General features: G+C 36.2%; 3 protein-coding genes across 7 annotated transcripts in view; 1 reads left to right on the top strand and 2 right to left on the bottom strand.

The window, feature by feature from the left end:
• Window positions 1-350: 350 nt before the first annotated feature.
• On the bottom strand, window positions 351-3,839 carry LOC114247417 (uncharacterized). The gene is made up of 4 exons (XM_028180386.2): window positions 3,654-3,839; window positions 2,845-2,984; window positions 1,468-1,641; window positions 351-585 (listed from the first exon to the last, which is right to left on the bottom strand). The coding sequence occupies exons 1-4, from the start codon at window positions 3,751-3,753 to the stop codon at window positions 421-423; spliced, it is 579 nt and encodes a 192-aa protein (XP_028036187.2). The 5' UTR covers window positions 3,754-3,839; the 3' UTR covers window positions 351-420.
• Window positions 3,840-4,909: 1,070 nt separating this feature from the next.
• LOC149502130 (uncharacterized) lies at window positions 4,910-6,683 on the bottom strand. Its single transcript, XM_089730150.1, has 2 exons — window positions 6,449-6,683; window positions 4,910-6,156 (listed from the first exon to the last, which is right to left on the bottom strand). The coding sequence occupies exons 1-2, from the start codon at window positions 6,545-6,547 to the stop codon at window positions 6,007-6,009; spliced, it is 249 nt and encodes an 82-aa protein (XP_089586276.1). The 5' UTR covers window positions 6,548-6,683; the 3' UTR covers window positions 4,910-6,006.
• Window positions 6,684-7,166: 483 nt separating this feature from the next.
• Hecw (Hecw ubiquitin protein ligase) overlaps window positions 7,167-18,794 on the top strand; it is a 110,346-nt gene continuing 98,718 nt past the window's right edge. For 2 of the 5 annotated variants that reach the window (XM_028180356.2, XM_028180355.2), the window contains exons 1-2: window positions 7,167-7,301; window positions 9,409-9,768. In XM_028180356.2, coding sequence (XP_028036157.2) covers window positions 9,456-9,768 — 313 coding nt within the window. In that variant the 5' untranslated portion in view covers window positions 7,167-7,301; window positions 9,409-9,455. Of the gene's footprint in view, window positions 7,302-9,408; window positions 9,769-12,148; window positions 12,404-18,794 lie in introns of those variants that run through there. The other 3 variants (XM_089730142.1, XM_028180357.2, XM_089730141.1) reach the window with 2 other exon arrangements.

Here is an 18,794-nt window from a genome sequence, read left to right as displayed (position 1 = left end):
TAAATACGAAATGGTTCTTGATGTTATCATGATTTAGTTTTTGTCATCTTAAAACGAAAACTTTTTGTGAAACTCCTGAAATAAAATAATGGGAAAATGTAATGTATATGTTATTCACCGGCCTGGTTTTTTTCTCGATAATATTGTTAAGAGATTGTTGCCGAATTAAAAATTGGTATAAATTAATAACAAAAACGATACAGTTAAACATAAATGTGAATACTAGTTTCAGTAAGTTAACATTAAACCCATAATGTAATTCAAAAGTGTCCCTGTTCTCACTTTTCTGTTGAACCTGTTTTTATTTGAGTTCCACTGCGTGAAACGTAACCTAAACGGGTAAAAAATACCTCGAAGGAATATTTTTAATTTCACGTGAGAAATAACTTTTTCGCAAACGTTCCCAATACGTAATGTATATCATACTAACGAATTTCGATCTTTTCTCTCATTTCTCTGTAAGTATTGATGTCGATGTGGAGGAACGTACGTGTCTTCATATAGAGTTGAAATATAATCTGAAACATCTGTACAAGCCCACTCGTACTGCTTAAACTTCATTAATCCCCATTCGGTCTTATAATCCTAATAAATCAATATTACAGAATTATTACATTATCCAAATTTAACATAAACTAAAGAATATAAATTATAAATTGGCAGCGCAAAGGATAAGGATAAAATCTAAAGAGTACTAATTTCCGAACCGATGATAACATTTGAATGTTAAATCATATATCAATTTTCAAATAAGCTTCCTTCTGCTGCGGAGAATTAATGACAAGTTCGTCGGCAATTAATTAGCTTCAGCAATTCATGAAAAGTCGTCGTGGCCTAAAGGATAAGTCGTCCGGTGCATTCGTGTCGAGTGATGCAATAGTGTTCGAATCCCGCAGGCGGGTACAAATTTTTCTGATGAAATACGTACTTAACAAATGTTCACCATTGACTTCCACGGTGAAGGAATAACATCGTGTAATGAAAATGAAACCCACAAAATTATAATTTGCGTAATTACTGGTGGTAGGACCTCTTGTGAGTCCGCACGGGTAGGTACCACCACCCTGCCTATTTCTGCTGTGAAGCTGTAATGCGTTTCGGTTTGAAGGGTGGGGCAGCCGTTGCAAATATACTGAGATCTTAGAACTTATACCTCAAGGTGGGTGGCGCATTTACGTTGTAGATGTCTATGGGCTCCAGTAACCACTTAACACCAGGTAGGCTGTGAGCTCGTCCACCCATCTAAGCCGTAAAAAAAAAGCTTCACAAGGCAGCCTTACTCATTATCCCTATTCTTATAAACCAATCCCAGGGAGAGAACGACAGCTGGAATTATGATTTCTAAGATATCGTTGTATTCCAGACATTGCTGAAGCTCAAACGAAGAAAATCCGATCGAAATCCTTCTTTCACTATGCACTTTCTTTAATATTATCTTGAATCTGAATTAATAAAGAGAATACTGACAAAACACTTCATTAAATCCGGTTGCGGATAAAACTGGTGTGCGCTTCTTTTGTAGTAGCGCTGTTCGGGACCACAGAGCGGCTTAGGAAGATGATTGTAGACGAGATCGTTGGTTGTAACGAAGTTAACACAGGAATCGTGACTGTCGTGACGGATTATTGAATTTACATGACCCTGAAACCGTCAATTTTAAAGTACATACAAAAATGTTCTAAGTCATTATCTCATCCCTACTAATATATAAATGTGAATGTAAGTTTGTTTGTTACGCTTTCACGCGAAAACTACTCAACCGATCAACATGAAACTTTGGACATATTCTTGGAGGTATTAGAAGTAACATAGGATACTTTTTATTAAGAAAAAAAAAAAAATATTTTTTACGAAAAATTAAAAAATTGTTGTCAAAAAATCTCAAAATCTAGCTTCTTCAACGCCATCTACTGGTTCAGTAATGAAGTTCCAATCCTGAGTGCTGTAAACATGCTGTAAATGAAGTCGCGGGTAAAATTTAGCGTTATGCCAAAGTAACTATTCCACGCGGACAAAGTCGCGGGCAAAAGCTAGTATTTGTATATTTCCGCGTTTAAGGAAATGAATTAGTTTACTGTTTGTTTTTCATTATGAGTCCTTTCTAACTTGTAGGCGTTGCACATCCGGCTGCTACGACAAAATTGTAGCCTTAGCAGTAAGAATATCCCCGGAATTTAATGTTTTATCTAACGGTTCATCGGCTGATGTTAACTCGAATAAACTTAGTAGGTGGTTTTCAATAATCGTTTCTATTTGAGTACCTACAGTGTAAAATATTGTGAAACCGATCGATAAAATTTCACAGTACTTTCGTACAATGGAGTGTTTCATATATGCAAGTGAGTAAGCGAGCTCTTGGGACTATGTATTTCTCGGTGGACATCAGTCTCGTGCTTCCTTTGGACACCGAGCTTTGGACTCTTGGTGAGCACATACACAGAGCGTGGATTCTGAGAAGTGAGATCGAAGTTTCAATTGTATTCCAAATATAGATTATTTCAAATGTTAAAACAGAAACGAATTCAAGGAAGACATAAGTATTTTTGGCACGCCTCTACCATGCGGGCCTGCAATTACTTTTATCACAGGATAGTATTACGTAAGTAGTCAAAATTATTCGTTTTTTTTTGCTAGAAGTTTTATTCCTTTGTTGTAGAAGTTGAACAATAATTTATTTATCAAAAGTTTTCAGCCAAATTTTTTAAAATTAATCGTATCAATGGTGGATACGTGTTCATCGGGCGTTAAACCTTTAGACGAATCAACCACCGTCAAAGGTATCCAAAAGTATCCAAAAGATCACGAAAGTTTCTATTTTATTACATATTTCATTATTTGCCTTACCTGTAAACCGTAAAGTTTGTTTTGCCTGAAATCAGGCTGTCGGGACTCTGGCTTCATTTTATCATAGTCTATCTGGTGTTTCGGTGGAAAATATAAGGTACCTCCTTTGGGACACTCTATTCTATCTTCAACCCAGTTTCCTAATAAAATTCAAACATTATTTTGACTGGTGGTAGGGCGTTTTGGGAGCCAGTCGGCTTAGAGTTTTTTAACGTTCTCGATAGCGTAAAAGTTAACTCAAAATTATGTGTAATTGGAACGTTTACGTACATTTGCCGCTAGGGGCGCTGTTTCAACTGCATACTTTGAGTTAACTTTTAGGCTATCGAGAACGTTAAAAAGCTCACACTAAGCACACTGCACGGTTAGGTACAAAAATCTTATTTCTGGCCAAGCCATAGTGCGTTTGGCTTGACAGGAAGCAGCCGCAGTGAGAGCAGTAACAGAGAGGTGTACAATAGAACTGAGACTCGGCTCATGTCTCAAGGTGGGTGGCGGCATTTACTTTGTTGATATGTATGGGCTCCCGTAATATTTAACACCAGGGAGGTCGTAAGCTCGTCCCGCCCCAACCCACCTACGCAATAACCATTTTTTTTTTTTTTGGTAGAAATTCACTATTAATCTAAGAATAGGTAAATTGAGATGACCGAATAGGGAAAATTATTTTATGAAGTGCATCAACCGAATAAGAACAATAATATATTTATTGAAATAATATTAAAGATGGAAGATTTACTTGGAATCTCTTAGTAGAAGTTAGAATAATACAAACAACGTCCACTGTGGCTTTTTAAAAACAACTTTACCTAAAAGCACACGAGTCGTATACACTGGTCCAGGTTTCAGTGCTGCTGCGATGGCTTCGGTGCGAGTCGGTGATTTCGCTCGGGTATTTATCGTTGTCATTTTTAATTATTGAGCCTTAATTTTTTTGATTAAAAATTTTTTATATCCTAAAAATTGTTTATCATAAGTAAGTAAGTTACCGTAGCGATTGTATTAACGTTGGTCAAATGACAGGTTTATTTATGAAGTGTCCTGTCTATGTATGCCAATACGACAAACTAAATACTTTACTCTTTGCGACAAACCTATAATGATAAACTACTTCGTATTCATCGATGCACTTAGCTTAGACGTTTTATTTACTTGTACCGCAGAGACCAGCGTCGTTGGTCGACGACGTCCTCGGGGTGACGCTGCAAGTCTGGTTGTAGTGTTGACCACGGGAGCCCCCTACTCTGACCAGGTTCTGACTCCGGACGGAGATCGGACGTCGGGTGTGGGAGTACAAGGTCGTTTGGTGCAGTAGTACCCTAAAAATATTCTTGGGAACGCGGTTTGCTCCCAACATCTGCAGACCGTGAAGTCCCACTGTGGGACCCCGTGTTCCCCTCAGGCACGGATCCATACAGAATACAAAGACGTTTGTTTACTTACTTATTTTTTATAGCACATTTGATCTACTCAAGCTAGCTGGCGAAGATTTTTTATTAAAACAATTATCGAAGTCTAGATATGAAGGCATCACAATGTGAATTCGATAAGTCATCGTGGCTTTAAAGGCGGTGTTCGAATCTCAGGCGGGTACCAATTTTTCTACTGAAATACGTACTTAACAAATGTTCACGATTGACTTCGATTAGATAGGTGGACGAGGTCACACCTGGTGTGAAGTGGTTACTGGAGCCCATAGACATCTACAACGTTAATGCTTCACTCACCTTGAGATATAAGTTCTAAGGTCTCAGTATAGTTACAGCGGCTGCCCCACCCTTCAAACCGAAACGCATTACTGCTTCACGGGAGAAATAGGCAGGTTGGTAGTACCTACACGCGCAGACTCACAAGAGATCCTACCACCAGTATGAGCTAGTCGTTCCGATAGTAATCCATTTGAGCTTGCTGTTTTTTTTAAATATTGTTCCCATTCAGTGACGATTAACATTATTGGGTTTTTAGAGAACTTACAAATTGTATGATGAATAACGATAAAGATTTTGAATTTAGTTTATACCATTTTAAAGTTAGAAAAAAATTATTCAATAATAGTCATTTAACATTTAGTGTGTGAATATTTTTTACTAGTAGGAAAACATTAATTTATTATGCCCATGCTTCATGTACACTTAAACAACTTAAACAAGACATGGTTGATCAACAGGAAGGTGGTGCCTTAAGCATGCTATCACAGCGCCATGCCGACCTATCTAGAGTGTTCGATCTGGTTGCATGTGATTTACTATGGAAAAAATTAGAAAGTGAAAAACTATTTAAAAAAATAATTTATCTTTAAATTTTGGTGCAGTGGCCAGACAAACTTTCTACTTGCACTTGAAAGATAAGTATATTATTCTTATTGAAACTACTCCGGCGCCACTTTGCGTACTTTTATGGTAGCTTAACAGAAATACTCGTCTGTGCGAAGCTGGAGAAGCCCGTTAGACTACCTTTTTTTCTTTCTTAGCTATTCTGGTAGCCTAGGGGGCTATGCCAGTGCAGCCGGACGAGTAGTTGAGTTCACGGAGCCCTAACCTGAGTACGTTGCTAATCACTAGTCCTAGCAAGAGCGTTGCTTCGCAGAATCTACCAACGGATCGGAAACTCGACCCACTAAGAGCATCCAGCAATAAACTCAGTGAGCCGCGCCTGTGGGTTAATTAACTCGCCGAGCGCTCCGCCGCAAGCGACGGGTTCGACAAGAACGATGACCGGTGCTCGAGGTACCTAAAAGCTCCGATAGTGGATCGGGATGATCCGAAACGACGTGTTTGAGGCAATGGCGACTATTTACCATTCGGTCCGCAGGATCGGGTACTTCTGTGAAGTATCATCAAGGACTGTAGTAATTTGCATTACAATTGAATGTATGTTTTAGGAATACACAGAACACAAATATATACACAGTTTTACTTTTACACTTATTTTCATTTACCTGAATTTAAGATAAAGAATATGGATTCAGCTTATCACTATACATTCTCTTAACACTATTACAATAATTATTTTTTAAATATTTTTAAGAATTCAGTCTTAGCTTGAAGACTTGTCTTTTGACCATAGAAAAACCAAAAAGTCCTTTTTTGGCTTCGTGAAGATTTGCAATAAATTAGATTTGACAATGAAAATTTATAATTTATAAATTTAAATTTCAATTACTCATTCAGTTTCCATTGCTGTATTTGTATTCGGCTTCGGTAACGAGTGGAGTACTGCTGAAAGTTGACTCTCTAAAGGACCGGCATGTTGTATTAAATTTTTCAAATTGTTCTCAATCTGCAGAATGTCTTGATTTATTAATTCCAATTTCTGGAAATACAATAGGTTATTATTATTCAAGTTTTCAATAAGTATTTGTTCCTCAAACTATTTTTTTATGATCTTCTGAAATAAGGTTGAGATAAAAATCAAAGTTGTTCACAAGTTTTTAATTGAATTTAAACAGTATGGTAATTTGTAAAAACCAGGATTAATAATTATGTTTTTTTTTTTAATTGCACTAATTATTTACTACTGATATTTTTAACGTAGCAATTTTATTAAAATTGCCTTTACAGTAAATTTTTTAGTAAAATAATAGTTAAAATATTTTAGACTGTACCTCTAAAACAGATGTGTACAAGTGTTTGAAACTTTTATCACTGTATCGGACGAATCCGCTCACATTTGATTCGGAATCTGATGGTGCCACTGATGTCATGATAAAAAATGATAGTCAGAAAATGAAAAAAACTAAAACTTGTAGCCTTTTTACATAATTAATGTTTTTGAAAATAATTTTAACTGTCGGCTGGCCACCATAGACTTTTAAATTTTCATTTGATTTGCTGAATTGATAGACAAAGGTTTGTGCGCCCGTAAGCTCTTTAAATTGTAAGGCAGAAGCTATCTAATGAAAAAACAGTAAAATAATGTTAAATAGACTTAACTCTTAGTAAATGTTTGTGAATTTACTAACACTTCGTTAGATTGTTTCGTAGAAAGTGAAAAACGATGGTTATATATTTTATCCATTTTCCAGAGTTTAACACATTGTCAATAGCTTCCAAACGGATTTATAAATATACAAATATGTCATTCATTTGCCTTGGCGTTTTTAACTAAATACGTCTACGTTATAAATAAAAAGAAAACATAAACTCGGCAGTGACAAATTGTCAATTATAAAGAAAAGCGGTTGGTTCTGAGCATGTTCTGAGTGATAGTTTTGTCTTTTTGGTAATGGTAACATGAAACTACCGCCTTCGTATCTATTGTAGGTAATAGGTATTATCTATGTTGTCAGTTGTAAACAGTAATGTCAATGTCGCATGCTGCGGTAAGATTTGTAGGTACTTGAATTTGAATTAAATTGGAATCTCGCCAATTTCTTTTCCGTAATTTTATCCATAATAAAATGATAGTGTTTGGTGGCAAATTCGTGTGAGAAGACAGTTAAATTATATGTGCGAAGTGTATGTGGTGTCCTTTGTTATTCTTTTTAATTCAATCGATCCTATTTTCACCCATCGCGCTTTATATAAATTTCTTTATCAACATTTTATTCATTAAATAACTACTTTTTGTTTAATTTAATAAAGATATCTTGCTAACATCATAGTGTATATAAATTTCAACTCACATATTCATAAAATTTTGTTGTTTTTTCGATCCTAGCTAATTTCCTGCTATTGAAAAATAATAATGAAATATTAGTTATTGGTGTCTAATCTTTTCTGAATATAATTTTGAGAAATATACGGCTTCATTCTCTTAATCACTTGAAACTTGTGCCTATGAATATTTTTATTAATCAATTTAAATGACTTACCAACTCCACAGTCTAACTGATGCTAAATGTCAATGGATTATATAGATGCCTCAACGTCAATGGTGCTACTTATTTAGACAACAGATTGCAGTCTCAGTTGATTTTTTTATATGTTCATCTAACTCATAGATGATTAAAAAACTCCCAGTCGACCAGTTAAGTTGTAGTCACAGCTCATAAACATCACAATGTAAATATCTCCTCCCTTGAAACATGAGATCTGAGTCTCACACTCACAACCGATCTACCCTTCAAACCAGAATACATAACAGTTTTGGAGCATAATGGCAAGATTGTGGAACCTATTTGTGTAGACTCAGAACGTGCTGTGCTCCCAGTAATTGACATAGAATCAATTGCAGGGTAATATCCGGCTTGAATGGTATGGCAATGTATGAGTGTTAGAACAAGATAGGAAGGTCAGTGCTTTCAAGCTTTACAGGCTCACATGTGTAGAACATGTGAGCCTGGAACATTTGGTTAAAAAAGGTCAGGCCTATTATGAACTGATGATCAGAAAGTAATAGGAGTAGCTTAAGGAGACTAGTGTTGCAATTTATTATTTTCTTAATCAGCCAGACACATAAATAATCATATGATCATCTGGCTTAAAATACATCTGAAAATTTAACTATAATGTTTACACTATTATGTATAATAAGTTTCAACAACATCACTACTGCAGCTAATAATTTTAGTGTTGGTCAAACTAACTAAAACTATGTCATTGTAGACATCACTCAACTGAAACAAACAAAACAAGAATTTAATTTTTTTTACTAGAATTGAACAATTTAGAGATTTATAGTAATCATGGATTGTGCTTTGTTGAATATAATCATAACAGAAAATAAATATATTTAGGAGGAGAAGGATCCTTGTTAGTACTGAAGCATAAACTGGAAAACTCTGTTTTATTGTAGACAGCCTTCTGAGTTGAATGTAAGGTAATCAATCACCTTTAAATTACTGGCAATTAATAAAATATACATTTTAATTTTGCAATGGCCATTAAATAATTTAGTCAGATTATTATAACTGTTGTAGCTGTTACTGAACACATTTTCGTTCATTTTCGTAGTTGCAATCTGACACTGAATGCAAGTTGAGGATACTGTTATATGTATTCTGTCTTCAAGTAACAGAATTAGCTCTTCTAGACTTTACAGTCAAAAATTATGCCTACAGAATTATTTTCGCCTATTATGAAAAAAATATTCACAATTCTTGTTTCTGTTGTTTGGTCTATTGAATCATGAAGAGTATTTTGTCATACTTGATAATGATAATGAATGAAAAGCTATATAAATAAAAATATGATGATGAAAATTTGTAATTTTTTGTGGATAATGACAGAATTACTTGTGTTATCAAATTGTTGCTATGATTTTTTCAGTAGGAGTATCTAGAGCAGTCAAGTGTATTGCTATTTTCATTAAAAGAAATCATATAACAAAAGTGAAGATGACATATAAGATTTCCAGCCGCTACTGAATAGGTTGATTTAGACGACTTCGACTAACGACGGCGCCGGCCGGGCTGGCGTCGCGACGCCGACACACCCCCACCGCCACTGACTTTGCGCTTCCCACTTGAAAACATTAGTTCCAGTTCCTCTTCGTTGATAACATTTACTTACAGAAGCATAATCGCAATTTTATTTTTTAATTAACACAAACAGTTAACCCTTCCAAGTTAATTTCTATCAAAAATATAATTTCATGCCTACTCGAAATATTTTGTACATTCAGAATTCATTGATACAACAATGCACAGTTAATTTCGTCTTAAGAAAGTCATGTCCGACGAGCATGACTTAGTATGTGGTGCTAGTGCTGAACTAAACGATGATAGGGAACAAGATGCAGTTGTATTCGATAATCTGAAGACTACTAATGACTTTGAACAATCAAGTGCCAATAATACGTCTGTAGAAACGACCAGTGCCATAAGCGAGGAGAATAAAGATGCACATGAGAAGAGCAGTGTACATGAGACGAAAGATAAAGCAACTATCAGCTGGTCTCTTGAAGGAACTGAGTTCAAGGTGTCGTGGAATTTACCGGAGGGGGCTGCCACGTCTAAAGATTTCATCGCACTATGCTGGGCAGGTACGTTTTCATAAGGGCACTAAAGTTTACATGCTAATTAGATTTTAGTTGTTTTTTCATTAATATAATGGTATAAATTTCATGAATTGTTTTAAGAGTTTTTACGAAGGTTAATTTCTTGATCATGAAGATTCCTGATGGTGCTACAGCATTCGCCTGCTTAAATCAAACTGAAAATGACATGTGATTTAGAATTGTCTGAAGGAGCTCTTACTAGCTAGGTAGTTCTAGATTAAAGTCTGGGAAAAAACACACAGAACCAAAGATTATTCAACTATGACTATTGACACTTTTACGGTTTCATTTCGTGTGCTAGGATGTTTCGTGATAATCATAAACGTCTGACTGTACTGTAACTGTAAATACTTATTAAAATAAAAGCAATATTATGATCATAATATAAATTATGATATTTATAAGGGTATCTTTATAAATATATATTTATAATGATGTTGAATTACAAAGGATATAGGTCTGGATTATCAGTGTAGATAGATAGTATAGATTTATCAAGACAGCTTTTTTCATTATTACATCTATTTATAATATTTATAAAAAACTTGTTCGTATTACTTGGCTCTTTGTTCAACATTTCCGTATTTAATAAGTCTCTCTATGTGGCTGTTACTGTTGCTGGTGTCAAACATTTAGCTAGCAGTCGCAATCTCCGGTATGTCTTGCATTCACTGACGACCAGAAGATTGTTGCTGTGTTGTTTCGTGAAATTTAGCCCACTGAGTTTCTCGCCGGTTCTTCTCAGTGGGTCGCGATCCGGTGGTAGACTCTGCGAATCACGGCTCTTTGTAGGGTTCATGTTAGCAACCTCGTCAGGTTTGAGCCTCGTGAGCTCACCTACTAGTTAAGGTTACGCTGATATGGTCTCTCTAGACCATCAGCTTAGGATTTATGTTGACTTTGAGTGTAAAGAAACTTACTTACGTCTCGTTTGATATTATTTAGCGTCGCCCATGGATGCTAAGCTCGCAGAAATAGGCAGGGTGGTGGTACCTACCTGCGCGGACTCACAAGAGGTCCTACCACCAGTAATTACGCAAATTATAATTTTGCGGGTTTGATTTTTATTACACGATGCTACTCCTTTACCGTGGAAGTCAATCGTAAACACATGTTGAGTACGTATTTATTCATTAAAAAAAATTGGTACCCGCCTGGGATTCGAACACCGGTGCATCGCTCAACACGAATGCACCGGACGTCTTATCCTTTAGGCCACGACGACAACAATACAGTCGACATTGCAGTCCGTCGAGTAACTTGCAAAAGCACTGAAATCATCATAATTTTAAGGTTATTAAGTTGATAGGTTAAGCTAAAGATTAATTTTGGTCAGGAATCTGATAAATATTTACATATCTCCTTCACACGACTGAAGCCGATGAATTTCGATGAATACAGCGCATCTTAAAGCGCATTCAAAGCGCTAAGGTGACATTTTATGTAATTTATTTCATATTTAACGCGGGTAGAATCGCACACACCCATACAGTCTGAATCTTTTAGCGACACAGTCAAATGCATATTACGATTACATAATGCGACAACTTAACACACGTGCTGTGCAATATCGTTACATAAGCCTTTGCCGGTGCATTCGTGGCCTTTCACTAATGCCGACTATCGTCGTTTCTTGCCTAGTCTGGTCATTATTGCTGTAAATCCGCTTGCAGTGCAACGGGATCCGCTAACTTGAACCGTTTCACGCGTAGCGGGACTGTTGATGACACTGCCTCCATTAACGTGTCTCACCGAAACTGAAAATAAAAATCTATTTTAATTCTGACATTGGACAGCAATCAAAGAGTTCTCTCGAATTAGTTCTGTCCCAATTGGATTTTGTTGTTCACCATAAATTAATCCAAGGCGAAGATTTTTTAAGATCTATGTACGGATACTGAGTGAAATCGATTCGAAATTCATGACGTGTTTTCGGATGTTTCAATAAATGGTAAGTTGTGTTCTGTGAAAATCGCCACATGGCTTCGTTTCGTAAGACATAGGTCATCACGATTATGAGTGTATCATGTATCACTCACTACATAGTACAAAACAAAGTCGCTTTCTCTGTCCCTAGGTATGCTTAAATCTTTAAAACTACGCAACGGATTCTGATGCGGTTTTTTTTAATAGATAGAGTGATTGAAGAGGAAGGTTTATATGTATAATAGCATCCATTAAATAGTGGAGAAATCAATAATAAATAACAGTTTCCGAAGAGAAGCGAGGGCGGGTCGCTAGTGTATGTATGTATATGTACATAGTCGGTGATGTCTTCAATGACTACTAGGGCCCCGCACCCCGCCACTCGGCTTTTCTGAATGAAGCCCCCGATCAAACGGCGCGTGCCGCGGTCGCGTTTCTTGTTCAGTCGCGGCGCGGAGTCAAGTGTCGACGCGCGTGCGCAGGATTCTTGTCTATCTTTGACGTTTCCAAATTTGACATCGTACTTAAATCAGTGTTGTTTTCTAGGCTGTTAAAAACAAATTGTGTTAATTTTTAAGTATTTGTGTTACCCTGGATACATATACAGGGACGTTTAGGTGAAATTTGGCGATCAAATTAGAGGAAATCCCTCTCTGTGAAAGCAGCACATTGGTAGACACCTCTGACGTATACGGTGAGCAATTATAAATGGTTTCTTTTCACCATTATAATATCGCAAAGGCTGTGCCATTAAAGTTTCACGTAGGTAACTTGGTCACATGTTAACTAACAGAACTTTTGTAGGCTATGCAGTAGGTGGGAACCCACGTAATGTGAATTAAGTAGGTGTACTAAAAGTCTTCTTTTATAATATTAAAATATATAAAATTAATTATTCATAAAATTTTGCCGGTTATATAATATATCACATTTATGTTATTATTTTTTAATAATCAGATTAACAAAATGTAGGGGGATGTAGGTGCAGCAGGGCTTGTAGATAGCACTATGGAAATAATACTAATATTCATTGGATTAACGGCTATCGTATTCCTCAAATCCAGCATCAATGCTGCACCAGACGATTTTGTGAAACTAATCGTAGAAGCTCAAACTTAACCCACATTTAATCGATAATCGTCACAGAAACGACTGATGTCATGTGATGATCTCTCGATATTGACTTCCACCGTGTTCTTTTAATATAAATAAGAAAATAATGTCTCATTTAACAAAATTTCATTAGCACTTTGAAAGAGATGGCGCCACATCAATTCCATTCCATCCATTACTTTTAATAAGGCGTTAAATGGACTACTCTACCTGGATTCGTTTCTTTTAATTTTTTGCGGTACTCTACGGACATTCGTGTCGTGTCAGAATTGATGACCCCCTATTGTTTGCCTTGTGATACCGATCGGTGCAACGTCGATACAAAATTGAATTCCTTTGACTCGTGTGTAGTAGACGTTTGACGAACTGAATGAATCGAATAATGTCGTATAAAATCAATATTGGAATTCTGTAAAAAATATTTACAAATTTTTCTCCCGTTCTCATTCTTCTCATCTATTATTAACTACATATCTATATCACTGATATTCTATGTACCTGACATTGGCAGACTCTTTCGTCAAAGAAGAGACTCGAGCAATAAAAAAATATTGGAAATAATATTTTGTGTGAAAGCTAAAAATTAAGTACAACGTGTCACGTTCATACACATACCGGTCACCGTCCCCGTCGAACCCGTTGCTTGCGACGAAGGGCTCGACGAACGAATTAACCCATAGACACCGCCCACTGAGTTTCTCGCCGGATCATCTCAGCGGGTCGCGTTTCCGATTCGGTTGTAGATTCTGCGAAGCACTGCCCTTGCTAGGGCCAGTGTTAGCAACACTCCGGTTTGAGCCCCGTGAGCTCATCTACATGTTAGGGCGAAGCTGAAATAGCCTCTCAAGGCTATCAGCATAGGTAGAAAAAAAAAACATACACACACGTCACAGCGGTATGTTTTTATTTATTGCCCAATGTCCACCTGTTTATAAGATACGTAACGAACCTGTAGTAAGTAATATATTAAAATGCCGTACACATGTCTTGAAAATCTCTTACAGTCTTAATAAATATATGCAGTAATTTAATATCTTAGTGGATATAATCCGATTGTGGGCTTAATGGAATTTTCATTCATAAAATCAATGACCGGCGTCGGATGGTGACACGCCTCTTTGGGACCACTAATTTCATTTAAACATCGACGTTATCCATTTTGTCGTTGGCTACTGGTGGTACAACATATTGTAAGTCCGCACGGGTAGGTACCACCACCCTGCCTATTTCGTCCGTGAAGCTGTAGATAATGCATTTCGGTTTGAAGGGCGGGGCAGCCGTTGTAGTAAAACTTAGATTTAGTACTCTTGTCTCACTGTGGGTGTTGGCATTTACGTTTGTTGATGTCCATGAGCTCCAGTGACCACTTAATACCAGGCGGACCGTGAGCTCATCCATCCATCAATAAAAAAGGCTAATAATTAAAATTGGCATTATTAAAATTCTGTTTTGACGTGAAGCTTATTATAATATAAACCAGTATATTCGTAATGGGAGTGTTGAATAGTATAAGAATGGTTCTGGTTTTTCTGGTGGTTCTGAATGGTTAAGCTGTGCTTTTCTTGTAAAATGTTAAAATCTAAATACAAATGTTATTTTGACTACTAATTACTGATTTAATTGAGGAAGTCAATCAACAAGAATGCGGGGTTATCTCATAAAATTATCAAGTACTTTGCCTTTGAACGGAAATTGCAGTGTGGGCCAGCGCTGGTCAGTTGTGAAATGTACACAGAAATCACTGTATTTATTATTACGAGTATATGTTTTAGATGTCTAACAAGAATATGTTGTGACAAATATTTCGTTAAAGAAGTCTTCATTCGTCAACAATTCTTAAATCTGTAGTTATTGTATAAATTGTATAAAATAGCGCTAAAGCTTCAACGACTTAATCTTTTTCCTTTTTCATATACTAAGTACAAATATTGGTTTTGTCTTTGTTTTTTGGGGTAAACTGTCATTGTATTAAGTATATTTTCATAATCCACGTGAAAACAACGCCTCCACTCCACGTCAATGCTGTTTATATTAATTAATTTTCTTACTCAGTTCTAGCTCTTATTCAAATGAGCTTTTTAGTAAACTTTATTAAAGTTAGTTATTTTTTAAACGAAAAAACTAAACTAACAATAGTTTTCAAGCGCAATGGCTTCTTGAAACTATTTTGTAATCACACGTTAATTCGGTACAAAAATTACATCCTGTTGAGTTTTCCCACAATTGTTTTTGATATTTATACATATATGTACGAAAGAATTGTATGTTTTCATTGTTTAGCTTTAATTTAATTGTGACGATAAAAAAAATTAAAATTTATACTGTAACTGTATTTAACGCTCATAGATGCGACTTGTTAATAACAAAATCTGCGTTGTTTAGGGTAATTACGGTCAAGATGATGTTTTTAAATGATATGAAGAAAAAAAACTCAGTTTTCATTGTGTGCTATTCAGTTTTATGCGCAGAGTTTCGTTATGTCTTGAGTTGTTATCTCACGAACATTGTGGCAATGAAAGAAACTGTGGGAAAGTTTCTCATGAGTATGCAGAGATCCGAAGCTATTGCTCCATTGTTTTCAAAAGGCTTTCTTGCGTTATTGTTTATTCATTATTCTTCACGATTGCATTAGATTTCTATTTATGAGACAGAATTTAATGAAATTCCCGACTATGTACATGCATACACGGTATTGTTAAAGCAAATTACTCCTCGACACCTCGTAAAGACATTAACTTCACGCTCTTCGATAATCGAGTATTGTTGGCGAGTGAAAAACACAGAGAGGAAACAATAAATTATGTTCGAAGTTTATACGATCGACCGGCAATGGGCTGCGCGTTCACAAGCCTAACAGTGCATGAATTTCCTTCACAAATTTGTTGAGATATTAATTTAAGTCGTAAATTGACTATAAAATATTATTAATTGTTTTCGTTCTAACATAACTCACACGTTGCTTATATTTAGAAAATACGGTTAGAAAGCTTTGGGTTCATATAATATGTTAGCTCGTAAGTTAATAATAAATAAATGTATGTTTTAAATCACCCCTGGTCGCTGCAGGCCTAAAGGGGGGCGGTAAGAGACCCATAAAAAAGAGGGGCATTGTGTAGAGAGTTGGGAGGCAATTTGTAATTTCATCTAGGAGGACTTAGATACTGACTGTGCTTTCGCTATAGTGGTTTTTAAGTAGGTGAAAAAATGGGGGCGCTAAAAATTAATTTATTCTCAAAGTGGGTAGTAGACAAAATAAGTTTGGGAGTCCCTGTTTTAAATGAATTAACAGACAGTACGTAAGCTGAAAGAAAAAAAAATCTGCTATTGAGCCACAAACAAAAGAGCGGAAGTCCTAAGAATCGGAACAAAGAATCGGTTGACTTTTAAGCGTTTATTAATATTTGTCCCTTCCGGAACTACCCCTGTCGTGGGGTGGAAGTCGCTCAAGCGTAAAACGGAAGTAGCATACGTCCGTTATACCTTGGTTCCGTAATTGGCAGCACGGGCTGCATTTCCGGTTTCATTTAAAATCTAATAATAGAAATTTGGAATAGGGAATCGAATAACAAAACACATTTACTAGTATGGAACGCATAGAAATAAAATTATTTATCGCTTGAAGACGTTTGTAATATTTATTTATTTATTTATTTATAACTTCTTATACTAGAAAGTATAAAGGCGGACTTAATGCTATAGGCATTCTCTAACAGTCTACCTTAGGGGAGTGCAGAGATGAAGCTTGGTAGGTGTAGTGTGAAGGGGATATTACTTAAACATATATTATGTGTATATATAACATACATAATACATAGTACTTAAATAAATACATATACATAAATATATAGATATACATAAATATATACATATAAAAACATATATAAACAAATATTATCAATTAGATGACTCTGCTAACTCTCTGAGAAACAGTTCTCGAATAACTTTGTAGTAACTCATAATGTATGTATGAGGCCTATAAATGTTCGTTTTAGCGGTACATTATTTGAAGTTTGTTTTGTTGTATCTGAACTCAGTCATCGGTTTTTGTGATTTAAAAACTTTCATATTTTTTATTGAATTATTAAACCATTGATGCAAACCAATACTGATTGAAACAATACGGAAAAAATTAAAATACTAAATAAAATTGTATATAATAATATGTATATGAATACACATAACTTGAGAGAGTGTTCCAGGCAAATTGTGCTTATAAAATGAAAATAAGAATTTTATTACATACAAGTAGCTCATGGCCTACCTCGTGTTAAACTGTTACCGGAGTTCACAACGCGAATGCTGTTACCCATCTTGAATCTATGGTGTCTAAGTCTTGATTGTAAAGTATGAAGATTATTCGCGCCCTTCAAACCAAAACGCATCCATGCTTCGGCGCAGACATAGGCAAGCATATTCATATGTTACTTACTGGTGGTAGGACGTCTTGTGAGTCTGCACGGGTAGGTACCACCACCCTACCTTTTCTGCCGTGAAACAGTAATGCGTTTCGGTTTGAAGTGCGTGGTAACTGTTGTACTGTAAAAACTGAGGCCTTAGAACATGAGTTCTCAAGGTGAGTGTGGGCATTCACGTTGTAGATGTCTTTTGGCTTCGGTAACCACTTAACATCAGGTAAGCCGTGTTCTCGTCCACCCATCTAAGCAAATCTAAGCAAAAAAAATGTGGTAGTGCCTACCCGTTTGGCTTCATAAGACGCCCTAGCAGAGTAGTAAAAGTTTTAATCTTCATTGTGTTTTTGAACCCTTTCTCTGTTTTCCCAGCCCTTCACGTTCTGTCCTAGAAGAAAACAACCTAACAATTCAATGTAATGTTTTCAGTTACTACTAATAAAGTGAATTGAGATTTTGCGCGTTTGTTTATTTTGGTTCCCATAAAGAGATTAGTAAAAGGGTAGCGAGGTGCTAATGCATGTAGTATATACGCACATCCGGTCCGACTTTGTCCGTTAATTGGTGTGCGTAAAAGGGATATCGTGTAGCTTGTCTTGAGCCCTTAACCCAGCTTCCTGTATCGCGACATTAGGGATAGTGCGAGAGCTGGTGATATTTATGTAGGATTTCACATGTGAGACGATGCGTTCTTAAGATAAATTTGTATTGAATTAATAGGAATTCAGTACCAATATTTGGGGTAATATACACGTTTATAATGTTTACTCCAAATTAGAGGGGTTGGAAGTTGAAAATGTAAGTTTTTTTTTCTCCAAGCATTTATTGGATTCGTAATAGCGCACTATTGCATATAGCATAAGCAAGCTATTATATCGACATTGATTTGGTGAACGTTAATAATAAATCTAATATTAAAGATTGTGTTCAAATTAATCGAATTTCTTGTAGTTAATACATAATATACTTAGATACAGGTCAAGCTAATGAAATCGTGCTAGTAAATATAACACTATACAGTAAGTTCCTGACAAGGCTTTCCATATCTTTCACCGTTTCTTACGTGACCAACATGTTATTAGTAGTTCACTAGCTTCTTAAATATTTTTTTTATTTTCCTATCCAAGCTGAGAGCCTTGAGAGGCTATTTCAGCGTAACCTTAACTAGTAGGTGAGCTCACGGGGCTCAAACCTCATGACGTTGCTAACACGAACCCTAGCAAGAGCCGTGCTTCGCCGAATCTACCACCGGATCGAAAACGCGACCCACTGAGAAGATCCGGCGAGAAACTCAGTGGGCTGTGTCTATGGGTTAATTCGCTCGTCGAGCCCTTCGTCGCAAGCGACGGGTTCGACGAGGACGGTGACCGGTGTGTGTATGAACGTGACACGTAGTACTTAATTATTAGCTGTCACACAAAATATTATTTCCAATTATTTTTTATGGCTTGAGTCTCTTCGTTGACGAAAGATTCTGCCAAAACTCAGTGGGCTGTGTCTGAGGGTTATAAAATCATTCTTTGGAAGGCAAACAAGCAAGTCTGTTCTGTTCGTCGTTTTGAT

This window comes from Bombyx mandarina, chromosome 10, assembly GCF_030267445.1.
Source record: "Bombyx mandarina strain Sakado chromosome 10, ASM3026744v2".
Classification (NCBI taxonomy): domain Eukaryota; kingdom Metazoa; phylum Arthropoda; class Insecta; order Lepidoptera; family Bombycidae; genus Bombyx; species Bombyx mandarina.
This window is presented reverse-complemented; position numbering and strand designations above follow the sequence as displayed.